We start from the raw sequence: 13,587 nt of genomic DNA on the forward strand, positions 1-13,587 counted from the left end.
GTGTAGTGTAGTGTTTTTAGGGTACAGTCGCACCGGAGGGGGTTCACAGTAGTTTCTCGCTGGCAGTTTGAGCTGTTGCAGAAAATTTGCTGCAGCTCAAACTTGCAGCCCGATACTTACTGTAATCCTCCGCCCATGTGAGTGTACCCTGTACATTCACATTGGGGGGGGGGGGGGACGGGACATCCAGCTGTTGCAAAACTACAACTCCCAGCATGCGCTGACAGACTGTACATGCTGAGAGTTTTAGTTTTGCAGCAGCTGTAGGCACACTGGTTATGTATCACGGAGTTTGTGACCTTACTCAGTGTTTCAATACCAGTGTGCCTCCAGCTGTTGCAAAACTAAAACTCCCAGCATGTACGGTGCATGGTGTAAGGTGACTGCTGGGAGTTGTAGTTTGCAACAGCTGGAGGCACACCGGTCGTGAAACACTGAGTTAGGTAAAAAAAAAAAAAACTAAGTTTCACAACCAGTGTGCCTTCAGCTGTTGCAAAACTACAACTCTCAGCAATCACCGACAGCCAACGGGCATGCTGGGAGTTGTAGTTATGCAACCAGCAGATGCACCACTACAACTCCCAGCATGCACTTTAGCTGTTTGTGCAAGCTGGGAGTTGTAGTTATACAACAGCTGAAGGTACACTTTTCCATTGAAATGTGCCTCCAGCTGTTGCAAAACATAAGTCCCAGCATGCCCATAAGGGAATGCTGGGAGTTGTGGTGGTCTGCCTCCTGCTGTTGCATAACTACAGCTCCCAGCATGCCCTTTTTGCATGCTGGGAGCTGTTGCTAAGCAACAGCAGGAGGCTGTAACTCACCTCCTGCTGCTGCTCCATCGCAGGAAAGTCCCTCGCTGCCGCCGTCGCTCCTGGGGCCCCGATCCCAACATAGACGCCGGGGGATCGGGGTCCCCAGCACCCAGGGTAGTCTTCCCGCACCCGCTCACGCCCTCCGCCACCCACAGCAGGCTCCCTGATTGGTCGGCCGGTAATCCGGCCGACGAATCAGGGCGATCGTGAAGTGGCACCAGTGCCACCTCACCCCTGCAGGCTCTGGCTGTTCGGGGCCGTCAGAGACGGCCCCGAACAGCCAGTAATTCCGGGTCACTGGAGACCCGATTGACCCGGAATCGCCGCAGATCGCTGGACTGAATTGTCCGGCGATCGCCGACATGGGGGGGCATAAAGACCCCCCCTGGGCGATATGCCGGGATGCCTGCTGAACGATTTCAGCAGGCATCCGGCTCCAGTCCCCAACCGGCTAGCGGTGGGGACCGGAATTCCCACGGGCGTATGGATACGCCCTGCGTCCTTAAGGACTCGGAATGCAGGTCGTATCCATACGCCCTGCGTCCTTAAGAGGTTAAAGGGGGTTAAGCGTATTTGTACGCAGGAAAAACTTTTCTCTTCTTTAATACACCGGCAGGTGTATAGCGTGTGGTATAACACTGAATTTAGCACAGAGACAGAGCAACAGGTGAAAAATGGTAAAAAGGCACTAAAGTCCACACTAATATGACTTATTTCTGAACAGCAGCAGGACCCAACAGTGCAGCACCACAAAAAAAAATCCAGGGATTAAACCCTGAATTGCACTCTGTCACACAATTCTGAGCAGCAGAAGATTTGTGGAGCAAATAAAAATAAACTCAATTGGGCTGAAAATGAGGAGATAAGATGGTTGATAAAGTTCAGGCAGCTTGGAGATCTGTATGAGGCAGCTGACAGCTATCTGCCCCTCTCTGCTGCAATGCTCAATAACGTGAATAGGAGGTTTAGCAATCAATGATCCTTCTCTGTTAGCACAGCACTTTGCACTCCTGCCTTTCCCTAATGCTGATTTGACTAGCAGTTGCAGTGTAACGCTGTGGTATGAGCTATTCACACACACGCAGGCCCGTCCTCTCCATCTGAGTGCATAGATGAAATGAAGTGAGGCAAGATGGCCGCCGATTATATAGGGGATGTGACATCACAGGGGTCAGTGAACACTGATCGGCTGCATCTCACATGTGGTTCAGGGTCAGCCCGCCTACCTTCATTCCCGCCGCTGTTTCCCGCCCTCCCATAATCCCCTGCCCCATGTACCCACATGTGGATCCGCCATCTTAGGTCTCCAATAGCCTGGAACGCTGTAAAATGGAGTTTAATGAAGCAATTCGTGCGATAGAATCGCGACGATATTCGTATTCGTTGCAAATCAAATTTTTCATGAAATTTGTAACGAATTCGGGTTCATCAACTTTGATTCACTCATCTCTAGTAATAACACACACATACGACCTCAGGACAGGCGTGGCACTGTTTTGAAAGAAATTAGCTCTGTTTATCTGTTCCTGGATAACCCCTTTATTGGTACCGTAGGGCCCCCTAGACTTCCATTTGAGCTGTATTATGGCTCCATACAACTTCGAACTTGAATAGAAGTGTATTGAAAAAAGGAAAAACGGGCACCTGTTCACCCTCACTATAACCCGATACACCGGGTTATAGTGCTGGTGAACAGGAGACCAATGAGGGGTCTCGGACCACTATACCTACCTGCAGTCCGGAACCCCGACCCTCCAAAAAGGTCCCCCTTCTTCCTGCGGTCACTTGTGCTCTGAGGCGGTCCCGCCAGGTAGATTAAAATATTCATAAGCGCTGGTGCATCACTGGTCACATGAGCGCTCGTGCCAGTAAACCGGGACTTGTGAATATTTTAATCTAGCTGGCAGGACTGCCTCAGTGTGCAAGTGAGCACAGGAAGAAGGGGGACCTTTGGAGGGTCGGGGGTTACCGGACTGCAGGTAGGTATAGTAGTTCGAGACCCCACATCGGTCTCCTGTTCACCCGCACTATAACCCTGTGTATCTAGTTATAGTGTGGGTAAACAGGTGACCGTTTTCCTTTAAGCTCATGCACACAAAGTTCATCTAAAGTAAAAGCAGTAACCATTGATTTTTAACCATAGTGTCCAGATTGCTAAACCCAGACTACTAGACTAATGCTTGGTAAAGACAACTAAAAACAGAACAACTTATCCCACCTTTGGAATAACAAAGCCCCTAAATGTGATGTCACTAGTTGCTCCATGTGGAACGTTTCCAGGCACGATGTCACCAAATCTTTGAATTTCATGAATAACAGCGTCAGTATATGGCATTTCCTTCCTATGTTCTACCTGAGGTTGAGCAGATCCAATAACATTTTCAATCTCGTATTGCACTTTTTCTATAAGGTAAAATGAGACATATTAAGAGTTATTATAATTCGGTCAAGTGGTACTTAGAAGTAATGATAATGCTAGAACATGATCAATTTCAGAAAATAGATTTGGACTTTATAGGGTGTCTGTGGTGCCCATTACTGTACCTCAAACTACAGAATCATTTTAGTTTTAATACATTAAGCAATTTATGTAAAATATTACATAAGCTACATAATGGGAGGAGATTTATCAATCTATGGAGAGGAAAAGTCGACCAGTTGCCCATAGCAACCAGATTTCTTCTTTCATTTTTAAACAATCCTTTGAAAAATGAAAGAAGCAATCTGATTGGTTGCTATGTGCAACTGGTCAACTTTTCCTCTGAACATGTGTTGATTAAACTCCCCTGTGTAGAAATAGGACAGTTATGACAAGTTGGGTAGTAGACCAGGTTCTTATACATATTGCTTACTTTGTATTTCAGGATATTTCATCATTAACAAAAGGCCCCATCGTAGAGTGGTTGAGGTGGTCTCCATTCCTGCAGCGAATAGGTTGATGACCAGTATGTTTAGGTTTTTATTGTGGTAATACAAAGTAGACTCTGGTTTTCCCTTTATAATACGAATAGAAAAACACATTTTAAGAATAGGATTTCTCTGTATAACCCAGCCCAGAGCTATAGATGGTTAACCCCTTAAGGACCAGGGGTTTTTCCGTTTATTTTTGCACACATTTTTTCCTCCTTACCTTTAAAAAAAATCATAACTTTCAAATTCTACTCTGTAATGACATCAGTCATTTTACCCAAAAATCTATGACGGAAACTACTTCTACGCAGTACATTTTTTGGTAAAAATTACACCTCTATTCTGTAGGTCCATACGATTAAAATTATATAGGCATGATTTTGTGGTACTTCTGGAAAAAAAAAAATTATAACTACATGCAGGAAAATTTATACGTTTAAAATGGTCATCTTCTGACCCCTATAAATTTTATTTTTCTTCATATGGGGTGGTATGAGGGCTCAATTTTTTGCGCCGTGATCTGAAGTTTTTAGCGGTACCATTTTTGTATTGATCTGACTTATTGATCGCTTTTTTTATTATTTTTTTCATGAAATAAAAAGTGATCAAAAATAAAAATTTTTGGACTTTGGCGCGTAAATCATTGACCGTGCGGTTTAATTAACAATATATTTTTATAATTTGGACATTTCTGCACCCGGTGATTGAACGATTATTTTTACACTGGTTATTTTTTTTTAATGGGAAAAGGGGGGGGGGGCGATTCAAACTTTTATTAGGGAAAGGGTTTAATGATCTTTATTCACTTTTTAGGGGGCTATAACACTGCACACACTGATCTTTTACATTGATCAGTGGTTTCTCATAGGAAACCATTGATCAGGGATTCTGCCGCTTGACTGCTCATGCCTGGATCTAAGGCACTGAGCAGTCATTCAGCGATCGGACACCAGGAAACAAGGTAAGGGACCCTCCTGCTGTGTCACAGCTGTTCGGGATGCCGCGATTTCGCAGCGGCCATCCTGAACAGCCCCCTGAGCTAACCGGCATAGTTTTACTTTCACTTTAGACGCAGCATTCAACTTTGAACGCTGTATCTAAAGGCTTAATAGCGCGCGGCACCGCGATCAATGCTGCGCGCTATTAGCCACGGGTCCCGGCCGGGCCCAACTCGCTATGACCCGTGGCCGCGCGTTATAGAAAGGGAAAAGACTCAGGATGTACCGGTACGTACTTGGTCCTTAACAGGTTAAAAGGAGGACTGTGGGATATAAATTCTTATCCCCTATCTTAATGATAGTGGATGCGTGTCAGATTGCTGGGGGTCCGACTGCTGTGACCCCTGCGGCTCTCCTAAATGAAGCGTGCCAGCCACTGCACGATGCATGCATCTCTATGGAAGAGACAGATTCTCAAGTGCAGTGCTTCAGCTCTCCAATAGAGCTGCACGGAGGTGGCGTGTTGGCCACCACTTTCTGTGGAAATTGACACGCCCCATTTAAGAGGAAAGCTGGGCACCACACATGAGATCGCGGGAGGTCCCAGTGGTTGGATCACGTGTGATCTGACACTTCTACCCTATCCTTCTGATAGTGGATAAGTTTTTATATCCCAGAGTACTCCTTTAATAGACATGTGCAATTCGTTTTGAATTGAAAACCAGACGAATCTCCGGAAAATACGAAAGTTAGAGCATCCGATTTCCGACTCGCAATGTGTCCGAAATCATACGAAACCAGAACACATTTACGATTTTGAAACGTACGAAACTTACGATCGCAAACTAACTGATTTTAAAAACGATCGTGCGTTCGAACGACCAAAGACACGATTAAAACACGTGACTGCTTTCTATCCAATCACATGTATTTTTCAGCTGCTGGGGGTTGGATTGTGGGTTATCATGTGACTGCTCTTTGTGGGTTAGAGAAGTGAATAGAGAGAGAAGTGTTGTTCAGATCTGTGGTGAAAACTTAAATTTATCTTTGCCATCCTTAGTTTATTTTGTGTTTTTTTCATTTATCTTAGTTGTAGTGAGTGAGAGGATCTTATTTTGTTTATTATTTTCAGTTTTTAATGAATTCATAACTAAATTCGTTATAAACAGAAAAAAAAGAAATCCGAAATTATATGAAACATAACTAAAAATATTTTTTGCCAGTGTACATGCCTTTCCTTTAATACAATGCCTATACTTTCAGTCATTATTGTGTTCCAAAACTGCTAATTGAATTTCATGTCTTGCAATTGGGAAAATAAGAGAGACAGAAAATATGTAAAAATTACAAATTTTTTGTGCATGGATAAATACATGTACATATCATAATTGTGTAACACTATTGTTGCCTGAACTTGGACAGCCCCTTTGAGGATCTGTCTAGTATAAAGGCTGCTTACTTTTAGAGTAATATATATAGTAAATGCTGTACCTCTTGTTGTTTAGCAAGGAAGGCATCAATGAGGTTCCTCTGATTGTTTACATCCAGCTCTTTCTCCTTTCGTGTGAATGTCTCTCTTACAAAGTCCTTAAGCTCTTTGAGGTTTTCAATAGTCTTTCTATGTGCCCCAGGTAGCCAGCCGACCAGCCAAGGAAAACTGTCATACAGCTTGATGAAAATATAATAAAAAAAAATACAAATATTAAAAAATACTGTAGTCGTTAAATGGCAACAAGGATTCCAGGATTTTTGTCTAGACGATAAATAGCACTTATTTCAAAGAAAATGGGGCCTTGGACGACAAGATACAGTAAGTAGGACCCGTGCTACCTTTTGTCAAAATGAATTGTCGTCTAGGGTAGTAAAAGATTAAATCACAAATTCCCTAAGACAGGGAAGGGGCTCGTTTTATATCCACTAGTGGTCTAGGGCAAATAAAGAGTCAATAGTAAGTTTGTTGTGCTTTGGGGGAAGTGCTGTTTTTAAGGGACCCCTTATTGCATGAGGGCCTTGGACATTTATCCAGCTTGCAGCTTCCTTAATGTGTACTTATCAATCAGGAAACAAGCTTTATACATGTCCCGTGTTGGAGTGTTGAAAAATTGACCAATGATGAGAATGAGTGCTAAGAGAGGCATGCTCCTCTCCTCTCTCTCTCTCTCTCTCTGTCTGTCTGTCTACTAGCCCTTGACGACCCTATAGGCTTTATATTCTAAGTTGTTCCAGGTCATGGGGCATAGAGCCGGGAGAGAACTCACCAAGCTCAAACTTCCTTCAACTCATTCTCGTGAACAGTTGGCCGACTGATAAAACCTATTTGTATGACTCTACGCCTTTTTAATTTTTTACATTTTTTAAATTTTTTTTATAACAGGTAACATTTAAAACTGAGTTTCCCTTGTCAACTCTTGAAATCCCTGTTTTAGTAGTAAAAAAAAAAAAAAAAAAAAAGTCTCATGAAACAAAACTTGCATTGCACTGTACCTTTTGCTATTCCTTCTAGAAACCTGTGAATAAACTGATAACTAGCTACCATTCTCCTTGTCCAACACAGTATGACACTAACGTCTCAGCACTGAAGAGAGTGTAACCAAACGCCCTACTAAGAACCACAGTAGAAACGTCCATTTGTCAATTATATTATACATCTCTAGATAGAAATACATAGGGAAAAATGTAGAGTAGTACAGAAGAAATTACAGATCTGCCACATTACAATACAAAGAACAAATCAGTTGCCGGATTACTGTCGAGCAATTAAAAGTGACCTCACAGATAATTATGAGTCTGATTATTCAGCCTCATAATTAATTCTAAAATTTTGGGGCTTCTGTAGTTTCGCAATGAGGAATTCTAAGACTCCTCTGCTAGGGAATACTTACCCTGATCATAATACTTCCTGCAACCTTGATATTTTCATTGATTAATCTCATGAGCTTCAGTATTGTAGGATCATCATAGTCATATCTGTAATCCAGCAGTATGGACACGATTACATTGGCTACAGCCGTATTTATGAGGGCTAGATTATTGAAAGGTTTTCCTGAAAACAAAATATTTTACACGGTTTAATAAATATGCTGGGGCCGACTGCAGAGACTCTGGTTGCCATCTTAGCTGACCAGGACCCCGCGATCACCCTGCAAAGGTCCCAATCAGCCACCCTAATGCAAAGATTCAAAAGAGTTTATGGCGGACATTAGCATGATCGCTGATGTCCAGCATTAGCAGTAAGTCCTGGCTGATCACAGCAGCAGTTACACACCAGGTATGAAGCTTCATCCCAATATAGCCCAACCAGGTTGCAGACTTATGCCCTGTGCCAATAAGGAGTTGAAGTGCTGTTTTCAGCTTGCTTTTGTGTATTGAAAGTATCAACTTACCGCTGTAATGTCCATTTTTGGGTTTTTGCTTTTATTCTTTTTTGGTCCTGTTCAGACATTAGGTTTATGCTTGAACAGATTCTGTGTTATTCTCCCTTGTTTGAAAAGAGTTAATGGTTCCAGCCTATGGCATCTCAGGTGTGGTTATTGAGACCCGAAACCTGCTGGATCTCTCTGCTGGTAATTGAATCTGTACTATGCCCCTTAGCTTTTGTCTGTTTGAGCATGTCCCGAGTTTTAACCATGGTTATCTGTCCTGTTTGATATATAGATTTTAGCCTGCTTTGTTTTAGTACATTTGTCATGCTTTTGTATTTTTGTATGTTCATTCTGCAATTGCTTTGTGTAGCCTTAGTCTGCATTCACACTGTTCGTTATGTCAGTCCTGTTTTGACCCTGCTACTCTGAGGATAGAATCCTGTTCTGAGCCTTGAGCTAATCCGTTTATCTAGGAGTGGGTGTATCTTGTGCCTGTACCTGTGTTTGCTTGTATTTAGTATATCTGTTTCCTCCTAGGCCAGTATCTTGATCACTCTGGAGAGTGCCCAGATTTTACCTTTGTTGTTTCTCCTCCCCCCCCCCCCTTTTTTTTTTTTTTTTTTTAGATTCCTACCAACTGGGATTTTTTTTTTTTTTACCTAATTTATGAATCTAGGATGCATTAATGGAAAATTTTGGCACACCAATAAGAAGTGGTACATTGTGGACATACCTCCATAAGATCTAAAGGTCTCCATTAAGCATTCACATTCTTCAGTAATCTTGTCTTCTATACTCTTTTTCCCCATTCCATAATCTCGTAACGTCGACAGAGTAAATCTTCTCATCACTTTCCAGTTTTCTCCATTTGCAAATATAACACCTGGATAAAAAGAGGCTCAGGTTTTAGTACCAGTATTACATTTGTATTAAATATTTCAGGAGAACAACAAACTTTTACATGCAATGTAGGCTTCCTCATCATACCATCCTCCAGCAATGTTTCACCATCTTTTAATTTTATGTGTATCTCCAATCATGGAGAATATTGTTTTTAAACTGTATATAGGTTAAAAAATAAATAAATAAAACACACACACACACACACTTAAAACAGATTTTGCACAGAACATATGCAGAACACTCTGCAGCTTTTCTACAATTATTATATATGAGACTTACTCCTATCTGTGTAGTTCACTGCTCAGTATCCCTCAGAGATCTTCAACCAACACCTGTAAAATGACTGCTAAAGCTATCTGAATAGGCTTTTATAAAAAAGGTTTTGACATCACTGCTATACCACTTCTTGAATGGCTGGGAGAGCTGTTTGAAAGGCATTATGGGATTCCCTAAGGTCATGTGATCCTCCTTTCTGCCATGTGGCTTATCTTATTTTAGCAGGTTCTGTCGAATCAAACCACCCAAAGTCTAAGTTCAAGCCCAACCAAATGTTTAATAAAGTTCTGATTGAACTCAGGTTTTACAGGTTCGATTCGCTCCTCACTATATATTGTTTTCTTTTGTTCAATAGTTTTAGCAGTCATTTTACAGATGTTAGTTGAAGATCTCTGAGGGATACCGAGCAGTGAACTACACAGATAGGAGTAAGTCACATATGTAGAAAAGCTGCAGAGTGTTCTGTGCAAAATCTGGTTTAATTTTTTGTTGTTTTTTTAAAACCTATATACAAATTAAAAACAATATTTTCCATGATTGGAGATACACGTAAAATTAAAAGATTGTGAAACATTGCTGGAGGAGGGTATGATGAGGAAGCCTACATTGCACGTAAAAGTTTGTTACTGTCACGCCCCCTCCCATAGGCTTGCAATGAGGGGCGGAGCATGACGTCACACACCGCCCGCCCTGTGGTTGCCGGTAATCAGACCTGGAGCGAACATCCTCCAGGGACTGATTTTAACTGGGATGCTGTGTGCAAGATCACGGGGGTACCCAGCGGCGGGACCCCTGCGATCGGGGATAAGCGCCGGAGTACCCTTTTAAGAATTCAGGTGCTCCGGTAGGCTGGAAAAGGTGGATACAGTCCTAGGAGACTCAATACTGTATCCACGTTGTCCAGCCCACCGGAGCACCTGAAAGCTGAACTAATTTATGCAGGCTTAAGACCGCAACCGCCGAGCCGAGAAGTTTGTAATGAATCAAATCACTGTAACCTAGCTCATCCCTACAAATAATCCCATGTGTTAATCATGAGTAGTGTTGCTCACGAATATTCGCAATTCGAATATTATTCGCGAATATCGCATATTCGCGAATTCGCGAATTTCGCGAATATAGCGCTATATATTCGTAATTACGAATATTCGTTTTTTTTTTTTTTTTTTTTTCACAGTACACATCACAATGATCCCCCCTCTCTGCTTCCAGCTTGTGTGGTGTAAAGAAGGCTCTAATACTACTGTGTGAGACTGGCGCGCGAAAATTCGCATATGCGCAAATTCGCATATGCGAAAATTAGCACATGCGAATTTTCACATATGCGAATTTTCGCGTATGTTAATTTTGTATATGCTAATATGCACATATAGTTTTCGCATACGCGAATGTTCGCATATGCGAAAATAAAACGGGAATATAACGAATATGCGAATATTCGCGAATATATGACGAATATTCGTCCATATATTCGCGAATATTCGCGAATTCGAATATGGCCTATGCCGCTCAACACTAATCATGAGCACCTGTCCTTCCCATCAAACACATTCCCCAACAATACCATTAATATCATTCACCTTTTCGGGGGTCATGATGGAGAAGACCGGAAGGATCTTTAAATGGGCACTGTCCGATACAAAAACTGTTCATATGTTGTAAAGCATGCAAAACCAATAGGTTTTGCAATTGCTTTCATTAGAAAATTCTGAGTATTTCATACTGCAAAAGCCAGTCAAACAACTGCCCCCCCCCCCTTCCTGCTTGGACACACTAGTCCTGCTGTGTCCATGCGTCATCACCTATGTCATGGACACTTCCTTGATTGACAGCTGTGAGCGCAGGGCTAACAGCTGGAGGGAAAATCCTCCCACTGTCAGCTTGTGTCCCGCTACTGTCAGTGAGGACAAACTGGGAGTTGTAGTTTTGCTAATGCTAGGGGAGATGGGAGGTTGGGGGCAGAGACCTGCACAGTGATGCCACGCCCCCTCTCTGAGAGGAATTCAGACTAGTGAGCTAAATTAAAAGTGTAATAAAAAACATTAAGGTGCTAGACAAAAATTAGATGTCCATGGTCAGGATTAGGTACTGAGTGATATTAAAAACTAAATACATTTTTTGGGGGGGATCTGACAGGTACGTTTTAAGGGCTGGGATATTAGCGCGGGGGGGGGGGGGGGGGGGGGAGCTCCCTTGGCAAATCTTGCCAACAAGAAAGAGGGAAGCCTCAAAATGAGACAGTTTCAAATTGTCACGTTTAGCCAGCCAAGTATCATAAGACACCTTGGCAGTAACCCAGGATTGTTTAGTATGCTCATTCGGCGTGGCAACAAAAAACGTTTACGCTCGCTGTAATGATGAGCCCAGGGCTTTGAGTTGTGTTGCTATTTTCTTCTTAAGAGAGTTCATATATGCCATAATGCATCCCCTTAAGATTGTCTTAGCAGTGTCCCAAAAGAGATAGATATCGCTGACGTGAGCTGCATTGTCCCCAGAGTACTCTAGCCATCACCCTTTGAGCACAGCCTGAAATTGCTCGTCCCTTACCAAGCTGGAAGGAAACCTCCAAAGAAAGTCTGTGCCATGAGCAACAGTCTCAGTAAGATGGAGTATCAGGGGGCATGGTCAGAAATAACAATCTTCAAGGGAGATTAGAGTCAGAGGAGACCAAATCCAATTGGTAGGAGGGAGATTTATGGAATAGAATTAGTACCCCTGCTTTTTGTCTACTGCCGGGGATCCCTAAACCCTGCCCACCCACCATTTGCACATGCGGTTAAAATCTTCTGCTTCAAGATGGGTCTCCTGTCTGGGAAGAGACGCCAAAAGGGGTACTCTACTGGGTACATAAGAGCAAACCGAGTCCCTTTATTGTGCAAGACAGAGCATATTGAGTCAAATAACTTGCGGCAGCCGGTCACCTACTGAAGTGTCCCCTAAGATAAGCAGTTTTGCACAGTCAATGACAAGGTCCTTGGGCCTGAGCTGAAAAACGAGCAAAATAGCTGACTTGTCTTGAAAGTCCAGATATTTGGTGATAACCTGGCGGGATGATTACGGGGAGACGGGCCAGCCGGAGCGCCCCGCTCAGAACCCCTCCAGAGATCTGTGCCCAGATGGTGACCTCACTCCACCTTACAAGGTAGTGGCAGGCCCAGTAGTTTAGGAATGAGGAACTCACATAGGTGGAACAGATCCGTGGCAGGGACAGATTCTGATACTCCGACAACATGGAGATGACTTAGTCGGTACCTGTTCTCCAGGTCCTCGACCCTGTCCCATAGACTATTACAGTCAGATTCTAAAGTGGCAATGCGGGAGCTTGCATCTTCACCTGCCTCCTCACTTGAGTTGCCCTCACTCGGTCCTCCACTGCTGAGAGGCGCTTCTCATGCTGAGACATCATTTGCTGGAGGTCCTGTAGCGTGGATTGTATAGTTGCTACGAGAGTCTCTCACCTGTTCAGCAATGCAGTCAGCCACCACCGCTGCCAGGGTGTCGTGAATAGATATTTGGGGGTTCTGAGTAGTCATCGCCACCGCCAAGCTGGAGAGTGAAGGAGCCAGAGACGCGGCCCTGCTGGAGGCCGGAGAACGACTGCTCCTACCACAAGGTGTGTGCCCGTGGTCTTTAGGTCCTTTTTTCTAGCTCATAGGGATAAGCAGGGCTCTGAATGTGGTGGAGGGTCGGGAGCTGGTGTGTCGTGCGACCTTAACTCCAAGTAAAAGACAGCTCACCCAGATCAGGCCAATACCTGTGCAAGGGCCCGCCGATCCCGCCTCTGGCTTCACGCACAGCAGAATCAAGAAAAGGAAATGTCCAGCATCCAGGTGAAGTCCAACAGGGTATATCTTTATTAAGAGGCTTGCAAATACACGTTAACACTGACGCATTTCACGCTTTCGCGCTTAAAGACATGACTAAGCGTAAAAGCGTGAAATGCGTCAGTTTTAACGTGTATTTGCAAGCCTCTTAATAAAGATATACCCTGTTGGACTTCACCTGGATGCTGGACATTTCCTTTTCTTGGTCGTGCGACCTTACTTCATGGCGCCGGAACCGGAAGGCTGCATTTTTTCACCCAAAAGTGTCCTGCAGTAACAAATGCTTTTCCTGGACGCATTGGATGCCACATTGAAGTATCATCGCTTCCTTCCATAAAAAAGGTTCTACATATAGGGCTGTTTAAATATAATATCAGTATAAACAACATTTAACCCCTTGGGGACGGAGCCCATTATAACCCTAAGGACGGGAGCATTTTTTGCAAATCTGACCACCGTCACTTTAAGCATTAATAACTCTGGGATGCTTTTACTTATAAATTTGATTCAGAGATTGTTTTTTCGTGACATTCCACTTTAGGTTAGTGGTAAATTTGTCGAT

At 43.3% G+C, this 13,587-nt stretch overlaps 2 protein-coding genes across 9 annotated transcripts in view; one reads left to right on the forward strand and one right to left on the reverse strand.

The window, feature by feature from the left end:
- The window catches only part of LOC130361225 (serine/threonine-protein kinase SBK1-like), a 613,716-nt gene that overhangs the window by 395,876 nt on the left and 204,253 nt on the right, over positions 1 to 13,587 (forward strand). The window lies entirely within an intron of this gene.
- Positions 1 to 13,587, reverse strand: part of LOC130361219 (cytochrome P450 2B4-like) — a 45,251-nt gene that overhangs the window by 12,845 nt on the left and 18,819 nt on the right. For all 3 annotated transcript variants that reach the window (XM_056563952.1, XM_056563950.1, XM_056563953.1), the window contains exons 5-9: positions 8,756 to 8,905; positions 7,543 to 7,703; positions 6,152 to 6,328; positions 3,665 to 3,806; positions 3,031 to 3,215 (exon numbers count right to left, since the gene is read on the reverse strand). In XM_056563952.1, coding sequence (XP_056419927.1) covers positions 3,031 to 3,215; positions 3,665 to 3,806; positions 6,152 to 6,328; positions 7,543 to 7,703; positions 8,756 to 8,905 — 815 coding nt within the window. The remainder of the gene's footprint in view (positions 1 to 3,030; positions 3,216 to 3,664; positions 3,807 to 6,151; positions 6,329 to 7,542; positions 7,704 to 8,755; positions 8,906 to 13,587) is intronic.

The sequence above is a fragment of the Hyla sarda genome, chromosome 3 (assembly GCF_029499605.1).
Source record: "Hyla sarda isolate aHylSar1 chromosome 3, aHylSar1.hap1, whole genome shotgun sequence".
NCBI classification, from domain to species: Eukaryota; Metazoa; Chordata; class Amphibia; order Anura; family Hylidae; genus Hyla; species Hyla sarda.